The sequence below is a fragment of the Astatotilapia calliptera genome, chromosome 15 (assembly GCF_964374335.1).
Source record: "Astatotilapia calliptera chromosome 15, fAstCal68.1, whole genome shotgun sequence".
Classification (NCBI taxonomy): domain Eukaryota; kingdom Metazoa; phylum Chordata; class Actinopteri; order Cichliformes; family Cichlidae; genus Astatotilapia; species Astatotilapia calliptera.
In genome coordinates this window covers 21,493,202-21,512,764 of record NC_137436.1, presented here as the reverse complement: position 1 = coordinate 21,512,764, position 19,563 = coordinate 21,493,202, and the positions used below count along the sequence as shown (strand labels likewise).

At 41.0% G+C, this 19,563-nt stretch overlaps 2 protein-coding genes across 3 annotated transcripts in view; one reads left to right on the top strand and one right to left on the bottom strand.

Annotated features, from left to right (window-relative positions):
• The first annotated feature begins 584 nt into the window (after nucleotides 1-584).
• On the top strand, nucleotides 585-14,958 carry LOC113006848 (solute carrier family 22 member 2-like). Of its 2 annotated transcripts, XM_026143057.2 has the most exons (12): nucleotides 590-1,826; nucleotides 6,923-6,970; nucleotides 7,127-7,230; nucleotides 8,514-8,668; nucleotides 8,908-9,076; nucleotides 10,399-10,513; nucleotides 10,798-10,898; nucleotides 10,978-11,192; nucleotides 11,282-11,390; nucleotides 11,470-11,582; nucleotides 12,648-12,747; nucleotides 13,078-14,958. In XM_026143057.2, exons 1-12 carry the CDS (start codon nucleotides 1,476-1,478, stop codon nucleotides 13,166-13,168), a joined length of 1,671 nt encoding a protein of 556 aa, XP_025998842.1. In that variant the 5' UTR covers nucleotides 590-1,475; the 3' UTR covers nucleotides 13,169-14,958. The 2 variants fall into 2 exon arrangements, 1 of the variants encoding a protein (XP_025998842.1); XR_013901875.1 differs by lacking the exon at nucleotides 11,470-11,582 and having other exon boundaries at nucleotides 585-1,826.
• LOC113006846 (plasminogen-like) overlaps nucleotides 13,162-19,563 on the bottom strand; it is a 21,392-nt gene continuing 14,990 nt past the window's right edge. Inside the window, exons 17-19 of the mRNA XM_026143055.2 lie at nucleotides 15,632-15,738; nucleotides 14,699-14,844; nucleotides 13,162-13,560 (exon numbers count right to left, since the gene is read on the bottom strand). Of these exons, the coding sequence (XP_025998840.2) occupies nucleotides 13,399-13,560; nucleotides 14,699-14,844; nucleotides 15,632-15,738 (415 nt within the window). The 3' untranslated portion in view covers nucleotides 13,162-13,398. The remainder of the gene's footprint in view (nucleotides 13,561-14,698; nucleotides 14,845-15,631; nucleotides 15,739-19,563) is intronic.

Genomic DNA, 19,563 nt, shown 5'->3' with positions numbered 1-19,563 from the left:
ACAACAAACAGCTGACCTTACATGTGACATACACAAGACAATGGTAGTAATGTTTCTGAAAAACAAAGCATGTAACAGAGGACAACTCATGAGACCATATGATCATATGATGATCCTAAGAAAGGTTAAAGTAAGAAAAACACATCCTATCAAAACCCTCATAATAATAATGATATTTCAGTAAAATCAGGGTTCTCCACGCAGCTTCCAGCTTCAGTCTAATTGTATCATAAAAGTCAACAATCAACTGTGTGTCATTGTTTCTTTCTACTGTGGTGCAGGAATAGCAGACACTGCCATTTACAATGAAAATAGATGAGAAGTTGCTTAATATAAATGCACTGACAGATCACTGCACAATAGTAACATTTTTAAGGACATGAAATGTACATGTCTTTAACTGAACCCTGGTTTTTCTGAAGGACTTAGAAAATGCTCATAACCTTTATTAATATGAAGACCATTCAAAGGTGGTTTTGATCAAAATCACTACATAGAAAATGAAAATGATGGTGAGGATGTGTTAGTAACAATGTCAAGTTTGAATAACACACACTGCACACTACAAAGATGCAACAATTATAGAAGGAAGAAAATACATTTTTTAAGTATTCATAAAATTTTTTCAGGTGTCAGTCTTTTAGAAGTCAAAATATTTTGGCTGTCATTTAAATGTCTCTCTTTGAAGAATTAGTTTTATAATGTAAGATAGAATTCATTTTACATTAGTGTTAGGGTTTGGCACTTACTTGTGAAGGTTAAACTTTGGGGTTAGCGGGTTGTGAATGCCTTGAAGTCAATAAATGCACTTACAACAATATCCACAAACATGTCTGTGTATTTATCCACGGTCCCTGGGCCTAAACACAGAGTCGGGCACAGAGCAGCTGCTCCAAGGTGAAGAAGGCCAGACAGAGATTTCTCTGATTTGCTCAACTTCTTTTAATCAAGTTAATTTTTTTCTAAATTCTATAAACTTCTTTGATTTCGGTTAAGAAAATAAATATGTACTGTTTAATGTAACACTGTTCTATATATACATTTTTTTTTTTTTTTTACAAATTCCAGGAATACAGTGGATGGAGGCAGAGTGATTCAAACACAGTCATTTTTATTGTGTAGTTAATACACGTCACACCATTTTCTTAGAAAAATAAAAGACAGCTGACCATCCGTGTCATGTGATGTGATGATCGTGCATAAATATTGAAGCTAAGGCCATTCAAGCATTCCTTAAGAAGACATACATTTAATGATTGCATAATCCTGCTTTCTTCCTGTGTTTGACTTTATTAAACAGTAACACGCTGTTACCCAGCTGTGTTTCATCTGGCCCCTTTGGACTTGTGGATCGACCAGTGTGAGGTGCACGAGGTCTAAGCACCCCTGAAGGGACTCTGATAGTTTGCACTGATCCATGGTTTGCTGAACAGAACAAGATTTGACTTGATTTCTTAAACTTTGCGACAGTAAGGATGACCTTTGATGACCTCTTGGAAGAAGCCGGGTCATTTGGCCGCTGTCAGAGGCGAATCTTTGCCCTGCTCTGCCTCTTGTCGTTGCCCTTTGCAGGGGTATACGTCGGCATCGTATTCCAGGGTTTCACCCCTGATCATTGGTGTCGGGACCCTGCAGTGGTGGAGAGGAGGCATGCATGCGGCTGGAACCTGACAGACAGTCGCAGACTGACGGTGCCTCTGGTCAATAACTCTGGACTGGTGCAGCACAGCACCTGCGAGCAGTATGAGGTGGACTGGAATGCCACAGAGCTGACCTGTGACACACAGGAACTGGACCTGAGTGGAGTCCCACTTACAGCATGCAAGGTCAGTTCCTATATGACTGTTTTTCACAGTGTTTATGTATAATTTTCATATAGTTTCATGTATAGTTTCATATGCACAGTTTACGTAGATAAATGGGTGATGTTTTATAATTTAACTATAGTTTTATAGTTTAATAATGTCAGTCTTGAGCATTAAATAATGGATTCAGTGCTGTTATAGGTAGTAGAAACAAAAAGAAGACTGAAAATGTTTTTTTTAATGTTTTTGTTCATCAGTGACGTTATGGAAAGGCCAAAAAACCCCAAAACAAAACAAAACAAAACAGCCTTTAACTACTTTTACACAAGATAAAGTGTTCAAGGTACAGTTTTTTGGTTGGTAGATTGTTCCAGCATGTTAGAGAAATTCACAGAGCTGTTCTGTGTTCTGCTCTCTCAGCCGCTTTTGATGTAATCAGTCCCACACAGACTCCATGATGTTGATAATACGACTCTGTGGGGGACAGACCATCTGTTGTAGAACCCCTTGTGGCTGAAGATAGTTTACACTATTTTTACTTATGAGACTGACTGGATGTTAGGACTCGTCGCTTTCCTTCTGCGGATGAGTCAGAGACCAGATATCTCCCTGAGCACTGCGTTAAAATAATTTGAATCAGCGCAACAGACATTTACTATGGTTTTAGATTCTACACATTGTTCTTGCTTGTTCTGTGCTCAGGGCCTACTCTACCCCCAGTGCACTTCTTTTAGTTTTCAGCCACTGGTGACTGAAGAAAAGTCATCCATGAAGAAAACAAAGTGCCAAATACTAAAGTTCCTCTAATGGACACTTGAGGCTGGCTCCAAAATGCCACTATGAGTATGAATGAATATCTCTTGCGTTCTGTTAATCTTCATATATTTTAATTCATTCTACTCAGTAGCACCTGAGTTGGCAATGTTTAATAATGGGTAGATAATAAGTTATTAAGAATACAACCAAAGAAAACAATTTTCCTTGTCCATATACACTGGGGCAAAAAAGTATTTAGTCAGCCACCAATTGTGCAAGTTCTACCACTTAAAAAGATGAGAGAGGCCTGTAATTTTTATCATAGGTGTACCTCAACTATGAGAGACAAAATGATGAAAAAAACGGAAAATCACATTGTCTAATTTTTAAATAATTTATTTGCAAATTATGGTGGAAAATAAGTATTTGGTCACCTACAAACAAGCAAGATTTCTGGCTCTTACAGATCTGTAACTTCTTCTGTAAGTGGTTCCTCTGCCCTCCACTCGTTACCTGTATGAACTTATCAGCATAAAAGACTCACTCCAAACTCCACTATTGCCAAGACCAAATAGCTGTCAAAGGACACCAGAAACAAAATTGTAGACCTGCACCAGGCTGGGAAGACTGAATCTGCAAAAGGTAAGCAGCTTAGTGTGAAGAAATCAATCAAATCCTGTAGTGCCAGACGTGTCCCTCTGCTTAAGCCAGTAAATGTCCCGTCTGAAGTTTGTTAGAGAGCATTTGGATGATCCAGAAGAGGATTGGGAGATTGTTATATGGTCAGATGAAACCAAAATTGAACTTTTTGGTAAAAACTCTACTTGTCATGTCTGGAGGAGAAAGAATGCTGAGTTTCACCCAAAGAACACCATACCTACTGTGAAGCAGGGGGTGGAAACATCATGCTTTGGGGCTGTTTTTCTCCAAAGGGACCAGGAAGACTGAAACATGTAAACAAAACAATGAATGGGGCCATGTTTCATGAGGTTTTGACTGAAAACCTCCCAAGGAGGCAAGAGCATTCCAGATGATGCGTGCCTGGGTCTTTCAGCATGACAATGATCCCAAACACAGCGCCCGAGTAACGAAAAAGTGGTTTCGTAAGAAGCATTTCAAGGTTCTGCAGTGGCCTAACCAGTCTCCAGACCTTAACCCATAGAAAATCTTTGGAGGTGTCATGGTCCTGAGTCTGAGGACTCTGTGTTTTGTGTTTCTTTATATTATTCTTTGTTCTCGGTTATTCTGTTTTGTCTTTTGTTTAGGTTTGCTATGTGTTAGTGTTTTTGTTTCATGCCTGCCTGTGTTCTCTCTGTCTGTCCATGGTGTTATTGTGTCTGCTCATGAGTCTGCCTGTCAAGTTCAGTGTCCTGTCTGGTTCTCTGTGTCTCTTAGTTTCCTGTTTTATTCTGAAAGTTCATGTCTCATGTCAGTGTGTTCAGTTTTACCGCTCCCCTGTCTCGTTAGCCTAATTGCTCCCAGCTGTGTCTCCCTCCTGTGGCCCATTCCCTGATTACTCCCTGTGTATTTAAGCCCTGTGTTTTCCTGTGCTCTCTGTTGCGTTGTCTGTCTAACGCCATGTCTGTCTGCATTACTCTGTGTAACCCGGTGTTCATTCTGCGTCTCTCCGCCATCTTTCTTTGTGCATTTTGTTCCTCCTCCCGTGCGTGTTTGGTTTAAGTTTAGTTCTTTAGTTTTCCCCAGTTTAGGTTTGTTTACTCCCTGCTCTGCTCTTCCTGTTTTTGTCACCTTATCACCTCTGTAAATAAACACTCACTCGCACCCCAGCCAGTGCCTGCATTTTGGATCCTTTTCTCAATTCACCACACGACTGCTGCCCAGCCGTGACAGGAGGGAGTTGAAAGTCTGTGTTGCCCAGCGACATCCCCAAAACATCACTGCTCTAGAGGAGATCTGCATGGAGGCATGGGACAAAATACCAGCAACAGTGTCTGAAAATCTTGTGAAGACTTACAGAAAACATTTGACCTCTTTCATTACCAACAAAGGGTATATTAAAAAGTATTGAGATGACCTTTTGTTATTGACCAAATACTTATTTTCCACCATAATTTGCAAATAAATTTTTTAAAAATCAGACAATGTGATTTTCTGGATTTTGTCTCTCATATTTGAAATATACCTATGATGAAAATTACAGACCTCTCTCATCTTTTTAAGTGGGAGAACTTGTACAATTGGTGGCTGACTAAATACTTTTTTGCCTCACTGTATTCAGTACGGATCAACAAGAAAAAGGTAAGACACTGTGTTGTAAGCAACACAAGGCTTCTAAAAGTGCGAAACCTTACAGTTTACAGAGTTACTTGTTAGTTGGAGCCTGTTCCCATTGGGGAAGACAAATGTCCGAAAAACAATTCAATTCAATTCAATTTTATTTATATAGCGCCAAATCACAACATAAGTCGCCTCAAGGCGCTTCATAGATACAGAGAAAAACCCAACAATCATTTGACCCCCTATGACCAAGCACTTTGGCAACAGTGGGAAGGAAAAACTCCCTTTTAACAGGAAGAAACCTCCGGCAGAACCAGGCTCAGGGAGGAGCGACCATCTGCTGCGACCGGTTGGGGTGAGAGAAGGAAGACAGGATAAAAGACATGCTGTGGAAGAGAGACAGAGATTAATAACAGATATGATTCAATGCAGAGAGGTCTGTTAATACAAAGTGAATGAGAAAGGTGACTGGAAAGGAAAAACTCAATGCATCATGGGAATCCCCGGCAGCCTACGTCTATTGCAGCATAACTAAGGGAGGATTCAGGGTCACCTGGTCCAGCCCTAACTATATGCTTTAGCAAAAAGGAAAGTTTTAAGCCTAATCTTAAAAGTAGAGATAGTGTCTGTCTCCCGAATCCAAACTGGAAGCTGGTTCCACAGAAGAGGGGCCTGAAAACTGAAGGCTCTGCCTCCCATTCTACTTTTATTAAATACTCTAGGAACAACAAGTAGGCCTGCGGAGCGAGAGCGAAGTGCTCTAATAGGGTGATATGGTACTACAAGGTCATTAAGATAAGATGGGGCCTGATTATTCAAGACCTTGTATGTGAGGAGCAGGATTTTTAATCCAATTCTGGATTTAACAGGAAGCCAATGAAGGGAAGCCAAAACAGGAGAAATATGCTCTCTCTTTCTAGTCCCTGTCAGTACTCTTGCTGCAGCATTTTGGATTAGCCGAAGGCTTTTCAGTGAGTTTTTTGGACATCCTGATAATAATGAATTACAGTAGTCCAGCCTGGAAGTAATAAATGCATGAACTTGTTTTTCAGTGTCACTCTGAGACAGGATATTTCTAATTTTAGAGATGTTGCGCAAATGGAAGAACGCAGTCTTACATATTTGTTTAATATGTGCATTGAAGGACATGTCCTGGTCAAAAATGACTCCAAGGTTCCTCACAGTGTTACTGGAGGCCAAGGTAATGCCATCCAGAGTAAGAATCTGGTTAGATACCATATTTCTAGGCTTTTCAGGACCGAGTACAATAACCTCAGTTTTATCTGAATTAAGAAGCAGAAAGTTAGCGGCCATCCAGGTCTTTATGTCTTTAAGACATTCCTGCAGTTTAACTAATTGGTGTGTGTTATCTGGCTTCATGGACAGATAGAGCTGGGTGTCATCAGCATAGCAGTGAAAATGTATGCTATGTCTTCTAATGATACTGCCTAAGGGAAGCATGTATAATGTAAACAGAATTGGTCCTAGCACTGAACCCTGTGGAACTCCATAATTAACCTCAGTGTGTGAAGAGGACTCTCCATTTACATGAACAAATTGGAGTCTATTAGATAGATATGATACAAACCACTGCAGTGCAGTACCTGTAATACCTACAGCATGTTCTAATCGCTCTAATAGGATATTATGGTCGACAGTATCGAATGCTGCACTAAGGTCTAGCAGGACAAGCACAGAGATGAGTCCACTGTCAGAGGCCATAAGAAGATCATTTGTAACCTTCACTAAAGCTGTTTCTGTGCTGTGATGAGCTCTGAAACCTGACTGAAACTCTTCAAATAAACCATTCCTCTGCAGATGATCTGTTAGCTGTTTGACAACTACTCTTTCAAGGATTTTTGATATGAAAGGAAGGTTGGAGATTGGCCTATAATTAGCTAAGACTGCTGGGTCTAGAGATGGCTTTTTGAGTAAAGGTTTAACTACAGCCAGCTTGAAGGCCTGTGGTACATAGCCGATCATTAGAGATAGGTTGATCATATTTAAGATCGAAGAATTAATTAATGGCAGGACTTCTTTGAGCAAAATACAACTGAAAAGCTTTGTGTGAAGTGTTTAAACTGTCCGTATTGGATTAAATGTTTACTTTTTTTGTCTTTCAGGAAAGCTGGGAGTATCAGTATGAAGGCAGGAAATCCTTCGTCACAGAGGTGAGAAGACAGTTTGCGTAAACTTAACAAAGTTGATTTAGATTTAAGAGAATTCCCTAAAATTTCTCTGTATTAATTGACTAAACTGTGCAGGTATGTAAGTGAAATTGGAAGTTTTCATATAGACATGAAAAAATGTCTTTGTTCCTTTTTCAGTTCAATCTGGTGTGTTCAGATGGATGGTTGGTGGACATGTTCCAGTCTACTCTCAATGTGGGCTTCTTGGTTGGCAGTTTCGCTTTTGGATACTTTGCTGACAGGTGAGGCTCCAACAACCATCAAGTTTACTGTGCTGGCCAGGTAACATATACAGGGTGGGCCATTTATATGGATACAAAATGGGAATGGTTGGTGATACTTAAGTCCTGTTTGTGGCACATTAGTATATGTGAGGGGGCAAACTCCTCAAGATGGGTGGTGACCATGGTGGCCATTTAGAAGTCGGTCATCTTGGATACAACTTTTGTTTTTTCAATAGGAAGAGGGCCATGTGACACATCAAACGTATTGGTAATGTCACAAGAAAAACAACGGTGTGCTTGGTTTTAACGTAACTTTATTCTTTCATGAGTTATTTACAAGTTTCTCTTTGTTCACAGCCATTGACATGTCGAGGTTAACACGTGAGGAGCGGATTGAAATTGTGTTGATATCTGGTGAACGCAGTAACCGGGTCATTGCAGCAGATTTCAATGCAAGACACCCTTTTCCAGCAGGATGGTGCACCACCACATTATGGGTGCCAGGTCCGAGCATTCCTAGATGAACAGTTTCCTGGAAAGTGGATTGGTTGTCATGGGCCAGTTGAATGGCCCCCAAGGTCTCCCGATCTGACCCCCTTAGACTTTTATCTTTGGTGTCATCTGAAGGCAATTGTCTATGGTGTGAAGATACGAGATGTGCAGCACCTGAAACTACGGACACTTGATGCCTGTGCTGGCATTTCTCCTGCGGTGTTGCTATCAGTGTGTAAAAAGTGGGAGAAGAGGGTTGCATTGACAATCCAACACAATGGGGCAGCACATTGAACACATTTTATAAGTGGTCAGAAACTTGTAAATAACTCATGAAAGAATAAAGTTACGTTGAAACCAAGCACACCATTGTTTTTCTTGTGACATTACCAATAAGTTTGATGTGTCACATGGCCCTCTTCCTATTGAAAAAACAAAAGTTGTATCCAAGATGGCCGACTTCTAAATGGCCACCATGGTCACCACCCATCTTGAGGAGTTTGCCCCCTCACATATACTAATGTGCCACAAACAGGACTTTAATATCAGTAACCACTCCCATGTTATTACGGTGTATCCATATAAATGGCCCACCCTGTATAATTACAACTGTGTTTTATAGAAATATATAACTATAACACCCCTGAAACACATGAAGGCATGTTTGTGTGGTATGAATAGGCACACTCCTGCAGGCCTCTTGTGGCTAGACTTGTGGCTCTGATGTGTCCTGGAGTGAATATATTATTTTCAAAATAATATTCATTCAACGAATCCCCACCTGATGTATTTTCCATTTCACTCTGCAGGTTTGGCAGGCAGATCAGTTTCTTGGTGTCCAACATTTTGAATGCAGTAGCAGGAATCGCAGTGGCTATAGCGCCAAACTACATCTCCATCCTTGTGTTCAGGACCATCCTTGGCTTCAGTGTCAAAGGAGGCTGGATGACCTCATATGTGCTGCGTAATCATCTCCATGTTTTCTGAAACAGATTTTTTCTCTGAGGCATTTTCATAGCTAACTGTGTAGAAATGACACGACCTAACTTTTGATCATACATTTTCAAATTATTTTTAGGTGAATAATGCAAGAATTTTCTTACATTTGTGGAATTTATATACTTGTGTTATTTTTGCATGTCACATTGTTTTGTTTCTAACAAAATTGTCTTACTTTTAATACCATTCCTGTCCCTCTGTTAGTCACAGAGATTGTTGGTGTGAAGTACAGGAGAACAGTGGGTATCTTGTACCAGATGTTCTTCAGTGTGGGTCTCCTCATCCTTCCTTTGCTCGCCTACTTTATCACAGACTGGCGCTGGCTCCAGGTCACCTTCACTGTGCCCTACGTGCTCTTCGTGTGTTATTACTGGTAAAAAACCAAACAAACAAAAAAGAAAAAAAAAATCTCAATGTTGTTTGACATTGTCATCGTGTACACATGACAATGTCAAACAAAAACAGACATCTGTCTGTGCCTGCCTTTGCGCTCATAAATGACCAGTGGCATTTATGACAGTGCGTCACCTTCATATATATATATATGTATATATGAATATTCCAGTGTTCAGCATGCTGATCGCCTGATCTCTGAGGCAATCATTGCATCACAGTAAGGGTTAGGGAGTCGGGGGCAAGGCATTGGACTACCAATCACGCCATGTGGACATGACAGTCCACATGGCGTGATCATCCAGAAAAAAATGCTCACTTGAAATGAACTACTAGTCACTTTTTCATCACTCTTATGTAAAATTTTAGATCTGTACTTGTTCAGAAATGTCCAACACTCTATGTCATTTTTTCACATAATAGTGTTATCAATATTGTCCATTGGCCAGAGGGGCCGATGGCGCGAGATGGCAGCCTCGCCTCTGTCTCGAAAAGACCCTCAAACCTGTTTTTGGCTTTCCTTGCACACACATTTGGATACTAATCAATTGGATACTAATCAAGGATTTTGTGCACTACTGCAAGTTGTTTGGATAATTGCACAAATAGGCATATATGCAGGTTACGTAATAAAGTGGTATGTGAGTTTGGATCAGGAAACAAGACTTACAGTACTTCTAGCATGAGATGGTGCTTCCCTTTTAGATCAAAATAGATTTTCCCACTAAATTTATTATAGTAAAAGGAAAACAAAAACTGCCCATTATCTTTGGGACTATGGTTTATATATGATGTATCTCATTGCTTTTGTTCTGTGCTGATGCAGGAAGCACTCTGGCCTTTAAATAGTAAAGCAAGAAGTAAGGTTATGGAAGTCAGCAAGGTGGACGGAGATGTAGTACTTCTTCCTCTCCTGCTGTGGTTTCAGAGTCAAGATTCAAAGTGTTTATTGTCATGTGTGCAAAGAAAAAGCTTCTCTCTGTACAATGAAATTCTTTCTCTGCTGTCCACACGCAGATGCCGGTTAACATGTACAAATAGATAAAATAAAAATATCATGAATAAATACACGGAGACAAAAAAATTTAAGTATTAAATAGATTTATGTGCAAAAGAGCTATGAGCTTAATATGCTGGTTTAATTACTTGTTCCATAATAATAACCATTTTCACCTTGCATATTTACCATAGTCACTTTCCAGGGAGTTAAAAAGCTCCTCATCTCCTAAATAATGTATAAATCTTTTCAGTTAAGATTTTTATCTACAGACTTGCACCTTTAGACACTTCTTTGTTTCTCAGGTTTATCCCAGAGTCTCCGAGGTGGCTCATCTCTCAGAACCGTTCCTCCAAAGCTTTGAAGATCACTGAAGCTGTGGCCAGAGAGAACCACAGGACACTGTTCAAGAATACGGAGGTAGGCCGATTAAATAGTTCACTTACAGAACAATTTAAGAGTTTATAGATAGCAATGACTAAAGGAACAATATATTCACCAAATATGTTTATCAGTTTACTGCTGATTTTAGTATTTAATGGAATTTGTTGACAAAGATAAAGAAAATCACCAAAACTATTCTCTAACATTTCATTTCCACTAACAGGAAACATTAAGACCTATTAACTCCTTATTTCTACCATTATTTTATGACACTTTTTAATCCTGCTTTAATCTCACATTTCCATGTTTTTATTTCCCAGTCACTGACTGATGGTGAAGGTGAGTCTACCTCTGCCTCTTTGCTGGACCTAATCAGAACTCCAAACATGAGAAAGCACACCTTCATCCTCATGTTCAACTGGTGAGACTTGCCTGAAATCACACACGTTTTTTTTGCCTACATGCAGTTGATGCTGAACCTCTGTGTTTGTTGTGCACAGGTTCACCAGTGCTGTGGTTTATCAAGGCCTCGTCATGCGCTTGGGGATAGCAGGAGGAAACGTCTACATTGACTTTCTCATTTCTGGCTTGGTGGAATTTCCTGCCGCCTTCCTTATCCTCTTCACCATTGAACGTATTGGCCGGCGTCTCCCATTCGCCACTGCGAATATCGTAGCTGGAGCTTCGTGCTTCATTGCTGCTTTCATTCCTGACAGTGAGTTTTATGCATAGACTGTACAGAAAACACAGACATGGTCACCACCCTGGTACCCATTGGTTATTGACTTCCTGTGTGTATCTCAGGCTTGTTCTGGTTAAAGACAGCGGTTGCCTGTATCGGTCGGTTGGGGATCACCATGGCCTTTGAGATGGTGGTGTTTGTTAACACAGAGCTCTACCCCACATTTGTCAGGTGAGGAAACTAATTATAACCTGCTGAAGTTATAACCAGGAAATTGTGTTTATCTCTCCATCATTTTGACTGAATACAGGAACCTGGCAGTGTCTGTTTGTTCTACTCTGTGTGATGTTGGAGGCATTGTGTCCTCATTCCTGCTGTACAGACTGGCTGCTATCTGGCTGGAACTGCCACTCATCATCTTTGGTGGGTTTATAATGTTTACCAGTAAGCATGTATATGAAAAAAAAAAACTAGTAACTGGGTTTTAAAAGGTAACAAATCAAGTTCATAGATTTACCTTTTCAAAAACATCCATAAAATGTTAATAATGTACTCTTAATAACAGATCCTAACAAGGAAAAACAAATGGATCAGATATAATTTCACAAAGCAGTGACACTATTTATGGAATAAAGTAGTAAGTAGTAATCTAGTAGTAATATAGCATCACTATGTTTCGATTTGCCATATTTGTCCTTAAAAACATTTAAAACTTTTTTTAAAAAGTCTACTGCTGCTGTAAAACCCCTTCATCACTTAATGTGAATTTTTACTTATGTAAAACTACAAAGAAATTACAAAAAATATTTTGGCACTCACAGTGTTGTTGAATTACATCAGTTATAGAATAATGTTCTTGCAGGTTTGAGTAATGGTTGTACTGGCTGCTGACTGTGAATGGTCCTTTTTTGTCACCCGACTTTAGCCAGTATTTTTTCGACAACAACTTCAGGATGTTTCCTGAAGCAGTAAACTAGAATTTAACATCTTATAGGTTATTCAAAGGAAGTAATCTGTTAAATTACAAGTTTCAGTTCATTTTATAGAGCCCACTGTCCAGAGTTTGAGCCATCCACACAGTATAATACAATGTTACTAACTGCCTGTGTAACTATTCTTTGGAGTGAATAATTCAAGTAATTCATTAAATGCAATATTTTTAGCTAATGCTCAGAGAATGTTTTATACTGATACCAGTTCCTTTAATGCTTTTGTAGGAGCTCATGAGTGTTTTAAAAAGTGATAATTGTTTATTCATTCGATATTTTATTTATTACAAAGATGTTAAAAGCTTTTTATTTAGTTTTTAATCAACAACAATTTGAGTCAGAAATATATATTTTTACTAGCCTAAGTGTGATTATGACACACTAAATTTAAAAAACAGAACAATATCTGAAATTGAAAAGTCTTTAGCTTTTTTTGTAGGAAATAATTAAAATAATTTTGCAATTACACTGACATTATCTGCATCTTGTTTTGGTACAGGCGCTGTGGCAATCATAGCTGGAGGTTTGGTGCTGTTACTTCCTGAAACCAAAGGAGTACCTCTCCCTGAAACCATTGATGATATTGAGTTCCCTAATTGGTAAAATGTCCCAGTTTTTTCAGTCATAACACATTCAGAATCCCGTTTACTGAGTACAGCTAAAGTATTAGTCCAGAGGTCCATATGAAGAGCACTGTGTATAACTTGTTATATTAATGAGTAAAGTAATCCTTCTTCTGAGTTCATATTACTTTTTAAAGGCATTACAATTAGCATTTGTTTTTCATCACTTCTTTTTGTAAAACTTACGTAAAATTCAAAGAAAGTCTGTACTAAAGTTTCATTGTAACTGATAAGGAAACTTATCTCAATAGACATTTACTATGCATTATTTGTGGGTGTAGTGTCAAAATGTTTTCTCTCTCTCAGGAAAAAGCAGAGCCATGAAGAAAATCATCAAATGAAGAATCTTCTGAAGTCTGAAGATCAGATGAAAAACAGGGAAACGACTACTGAATGATTACATTTTATTTCACCCAAACACAAGGAAGTACGTTTTTAATATTTGTATAATTTCCTTGTTTCATTTAAGTATTGTTTTTCCAAATTTCATTCATTGTTCATTGTCCTTCTTTTTTTTAAACCAGTAACATGCGCTGTTTATAGTGTATCCACATCAGTCAGCAGTGCTTGTAATATCAGAGCAGAACAGTGTACATATGTTAAGATCCTCAATAACCACATTGCAGTTTAGTTGGTTTTGATGGTTCTATCTATCCAGTCCACAAACTTAGACACTCGAGCGTAGACGCCAGGTTTCATGGCATTAGCACAGCCCAGACCCCAGGATGTGACACCCTGCAAGACAAACCTGTTTTGCGAATAACACACTAGAGGACCACCGCTGTCACCCTACAAGGAGAAAACACACACATATACATATATTTTACTGTTCAATTCACACACTAGCTGCTTTTGATGCCATTGAGGTTAACTGCTGGCAAAACTAACAGAGAAGAAACAGAGGAATTGTTTGGACAGTGGCTCATTTAAAAAATATAACAGAAGACTAATTAAGGCATTGGAAATAGCACATCTACTGTATTTGTTGTTGACTATATACATTGAAAAAGTGGGATACTAAGATTTATTTAACACATTTGACTTGAGTCCTTTTACCTTTTAGGCAGGCCAGACAATAAAACAAAATAAAAAAATAAAAAAATAATAAATTAGTAAAATTACAGAATTTACTCTAGACCCCAAAACAGGAACTTTCCTCTTATTTACTTGTTCCTGTTAGTAAATTATGTTGGTGTACTATGAATGGCAATGGGGGTGAGCAGTCTGATTAAATTACAGAAGTTCAGAATTGATACACTCGTTCACATTTTCTATCATTGTCCAGTGGGTTGGGTTTGAGTCTTCTTCAGGACTATCCTGGCCCCCGTGCCTTATGTTTGACACCCCAGAACTAAAGATCACTGATAACATGAGTGTGCCATAAAACACATTCATGTTAATATAATTTTAAAATTGGGTCACTTTTTCCATGTTTAATCAATGCTACAAATAAGTGGAGGTTTAATTCAAACAAGTATCAGAGAAATGTTTAGTCAATATTCCAGTTACTAAAACAACCATCAGGTAATCATTGTCAGCACAGTTCTTTATATCTCGATTTAAATCATCTAAATAACCATCTAAATATTTACTGTTAATATGGAAAATTTACATGCATAACAGATAAAAGAAGTTCAAACATCTGTCTAGTGTTGATTAGATTTTTTTTGTGTGTGTGATAACAGAGGACTCAAAAAACTTTAACATGTTTGTAAAATCAAATTTTTCCTGGTTTGAATGTTTGATTTGATTTGATTTTGGTAGCTTTAATTTATCAGTCTGCAATTTTAATGACTTTTAATGTGTTGTGAGTTTAATAGTTGATTGTTGAAAGAACTTCTAAATCCAAAGTACTCTAACTTTATGAAATCTTTTCTCATGTATGGTGAACTGTTCTACTGTAAACATATTTTAAAAAAAATTGTACCTGGCAGCTGTCTGTTCCTCCTTCGATATTTCCAGCACACATCTCATGATCTTTGACTCTGCCGTTCAGGTATGCTGGGCGATTGCAGACCCTATTCTCAATCACAGGGAAACCAGCTTCCTTAAGGGTGCCGTCACCTCCCGTACCTGCAGACACAATTCTCAGCGGTTATCCTCCTTGTCATTATGATAAGACATGTTTAAACCAGTGGCTGTTGTTTGCATAAAAAAATAAATAAATACTATTATCAACTTCTTGTATGTTGGTTCTATTGCACTGGTCTTTATGTCTCCTTAAAGGTAATTTTTGTCTTAAAAAAGCTACTTTGTTTGAACAAAGTGGAAAACATTCTATAAATGATTAAACAGCTACAATGTTATGTCCAAGGCACCTGTGCATTGTATTTCAAAGCGACATACAGTATCAGCACCATTCAAGCCAGAGTTTACTCAACATTTGTACATAATAATGATGTGGGGTATAGTTAAAAGATCACAAACTTATTTTTAAAACTAAACATAGAAGAATTGTTTATAAGTTGTCCTGTAAGGTAGGAGTACACAATTATTTCAATCAGAAGATTAAAGTGCTGGTTGGGCTAAGTAAAAACGCTCTGATTAAACAGTGCCACTTTGTGGTGAAAAGCTTTCATTACATCTTGCAGAGGATTTTACAAAACAAGACCTGATTGTATTTCATATTAATCTGCTCAGTGCTGAATTTCTAAAGCTTGTAAATTAGTTTTTTAAGTTTATTATCTATAATGCATTGTGAGTTAGTAAGCAAAAATATGTGATCAAAATTGGTTTAAACAACTTAACCAGACACTTTGCATTGTATTTATGTATTTATTTATACAAATTTATACAAATTGACGAGGAATTCAGATAATTCTCACAAATAACAACAATAGCACACATAAATGTGACCTACCTTGAGTCTCTCCCCATCCAGTAACATAACACTCTGTTCCACTGGGCACTATGTAGTCCTTTTCTGGCAGACAAGCAGGCTGTACTTTGTCGTTTATTAGCACAGGCCTAAAAACGCACACACAACATATATTCATACATTGAGAAGCATCAAATTTCAGTCCAATAACATATGGGGGCCACTATGAAGCATGAAGATGGGGTATTCTTCTCTGACACATAGCAATAGGACCAAATGGTGGACATACGAAGGTAAGAGTGTCCTAGTTATAATATTTACTGTGACATAAAGAGCAAATCAAAAACACATGAACACGTGTAAGTGTAAAAGATGTAGACAGTGTTTTTGCTAGATTTTATGAAGTTTTTAAAATTTTGCGTACATAGAAATCCACTTTTTCTTTTCATTGCCTCAGCACAATGTTGTGCTGTAAGGGGTACTCTTGAGGAAGACTTTGCTGACAGTGTGTTTATGTGTAATTAAATTTTATTTCATGTATTTGTGCAAAGATTTGTACACATTTCACATGTTGCTGATGTGATGCCTCTTGCGCAGTGAGAGACCATCAAATATTTTCTCTATTTCAGGGACAACAGCTGCCAAGCCACAGAGGATATGGGTGGTGAGACAAGATTTGGCCCTCTTCTAAGTCACAACAATATTAGACGGCATTCACAGCTTTGAAGTCTACCCTGGGAAGGCTGTCCAACCACCTGAGCTTCCAAGTGAATGGGCAATGTGGTCCTACATACAAAATTGCACGAATTCTGTGCAAATCCAAAAAATAAAGCAGCCAGTGATGGGATATCTCCAAAGTATGAAGAGAAGGAGAAGATACAGAGACCCACAGTTCCCATTCCAAACTGGGAATGGGTAGCAGGTCCACTAAGTTGCAAAAGTAAAGAAAACAATACACAAAGAAGAAAAAGCAATATGTATATATATAAAGTGGCTTTCAAAAGTATTCGGCCCCCTTGTGTCACAGGCTGGGTCTCCGACCCAGCACTTTGAGCTTTCTTTGTATTGTTCTCATTTTTTGAGATGTTGTTAGTTTTGTGGTATTTCCTATTTGCCTTTAGTTTAGGCAGTTATTGTTCCTGGGTTTTCTGTTTGAGTTCTTGCATTATTCATCACGTATTTGGTATGTTAAGTTTGTATTGTCATGTCTAGTTTTAGTGTTTCCTGTTTTATTCTGACAGTGTCATGTGTTCTTTGGTCATTGTATTTAGTTTCACTCCTCCTGGTCCTGTCATTAGATTCATGTCAGTCAGCTGTTTCCTCATGTGTCGCCACTTCCCCTGATCACCTCATGTCTGTATTTAAGCCTTTTGTTTTCTTCATGCCATTGTCAGTTCGTCTGTTTATTCTCACCAGAGTCATAGTCTGTTTATTTTTCCACCTCGGGCATAGTTATAGTTTTTGGTCTTAGTACCTTTAGTGTTTTGTTTCTTAGTGTTTTGTCAGTTCAGTGTTTTGCTTGTTTGCTTTGGTCTCTTGGTTCATTTCCTGCCGTCATCGCAATAAAGGTTCACTTTTCTGTTAATCATTACTATTCCTCGTCATCATCTGCTTTTGGGTCCTGTTTCCGCACACATCGGCGCACCCCGCCGTGACAGAACGAACTGACCAGTCATGGACCCAGCGGATTCTGCTCTCACCGAGTGTCTGGAGGAGACTGCTCGGATCCAAGCGATCCTCGACCGCTTCTTTACAGCGCCCGATTTGAAGAGCAAGCTAGTAATGATCAACGCTGCTGAAGCTATTATGGAGAGGGATCCCCGCCTTCTCCAGCTCCCGGACTCACCTGCCATCGTTGATGCCTTTACGAGGATAAAGGAGATGCTGCAGGCCCAGGGACTGTCGAGTCAGGAAATGGCTTCCAGCACCCACCAGTCACAACAACCCCACAATCAGTCATCTCCATTGCTGCCTCCGGAACCTGAGTGTGTTCGTGTCGGTTCGCTGAGATTCGCCGCAGCGTCACCACCTCTCAGCTCACCAGTTTCCACGCCCTCATCACAGTCTCGCCATACTCCTGTCACAGTTCAGCGCGAGGAAGCGCCGCACACCATAGACTTGGACGACGACGAGCGCCAGTCTATATTCTGCGCTCTCTTGGAGGAGGAGCTCCGGTGGAAGCCGTGGCTCATTCCGGAGCACGAGCACTCTTTCCGGGGAACTCGACTGGCTCTCGGGGGACCTCGGAGTTACCAGGGACTTCCACCCATCGCTCCGCCGTCTTCCACTCCTAAGAAAAAGCGGCGTGCGCGCCACCGACGCTCCGTATCACAAACGCAAGTGAGTGATTACATTTTGGCTCCTCATGTTTTCTCTCAGGAAGTTGTTGAAATTGACACTACTTTTCCGGTTAATGAGCCCGGCTATACAGAGACTGTTTGCCCTGGAAAAGCTAGCCATCAGGCTCAGCTAAGCTGCTGTGGTACTGCTATCCAGGCCGGTCTGGAGCCAGAGACGGGGGTACAGCTGGTGCGGCCAATTTCAGTGTCAGCCGGAGGGCCCGGGGAGCCCGTCCGGCCTCATGCTTCATCTGCTGGAGGTTCAGGAGAATCCAGCCAGCCTCATGTTTCGTTTGCTGGAGGTTCAGGAGAACCCAGCCAGCCTCATGCTTCGTCTGCTGGAGGTTCAGAAGAATCCAGCCAGCTTCATGCTTCATTTGCTGGAGGTTCAGGAGAACCCAGCCAGCTTCATGTCTCGTCTGCTGGAGGTTCGGGAGAACCCAGCCAGCTTCATGTCTCGTCTGCTGGAGGTTCGGGAGAACCCAGCCAGCCTCATGCTTCATCTGCTGGAGGTTCAGGAGAACCCAGCCAGCCTCATGTTTCGTTTGCTGGAGGTTCAGGAGAACCCAGCCAGCCTCATGCTTCGTCTGCTGGAGGTTCGGGAGAACCCAGCCAGCTTCATGTTTCGTCTGCTGAAGGTTCGGGAGAACCCAGCCAGCTTCATGTCTCGTCTGCTGGAGGTTCGGGAGAACCCAGCCAGCTTCATGTCTCGTCTGCTGGAGGTTCGGGAGAACCCAGCCAGCTTCATGTTTCGTCTGCTGAAGGTTCGGGAGAACCCAGCCAGCTTCATGTTTCGTCTGCTGAAGGTTCAGGAGAACCACATCAGCCTCGCCATGTCCAGCCTCACGCCACGTCTGCTGGCGGGCCCGAGGAGCCCGTCCAGCCTCACGCCACGTCTGCTGGCGGGCCCGAGGAGCCCGTTCAGCCTCACGCTTCGTCAGCTGGAGGGCCTTCTGCTTCACCACCTGTGGCTGCCTCACTGTCACCTGGTTCTGCCTCTGCTACGCCAGGACCAGCTCCAGCCTGTGCTTCGTCAGCCGCAGCTCCAGCCTGTGCTTCGTCAGCCGCAGCTCCAGCCTGTGCTTCGTCAGCCGCAGCCTCAGAGTCTTCGTCCTCGCCTGGTCCGGCTTCAGCCTCAGAGTCTTCGTCCTCGCCTGGTCCGGCTTCTGCATCAGCTGCTCCTGCTCCACCTGGTCCGGCTCCGGCTTCAGCCTCAGAGTCTTCGTCCTCGCCTGGTCCGGCTTCTGCATCAGCTGCTCCTGCTCCACCTGGTCCGGCTCCGGCTTCAGCCTCAGAGTCTTCGGCCTCGCCCGGTCCGTCCTCGTCAGAGTCTTCGGCCTCGCCCGGTCCGTCCTCGTCAGAGTCTTCGGCCTCGCCCGGTCCGGCCTCTGCCTGTGCTTCTGCTACGCCCGGTCCGGCCTCAGCCTCTGCTTTAGCGTCACCTGGTCCTGTGCCCTCCAAGCCTCGGCCGGTACGCCTGACACTTGGGCGCCGCCGCCGCCTTCCGCACGGTCGGCCGCCTGAACTGTTTCTACGCCGTTGCCGTCCGCACGGTCGGCCGCCTGAACTGTTTCTACGCCGTTGCCGTCCGCACGGTCGGCCCCCTGAACAGTTTCCATGTCGCCACCATTGCCG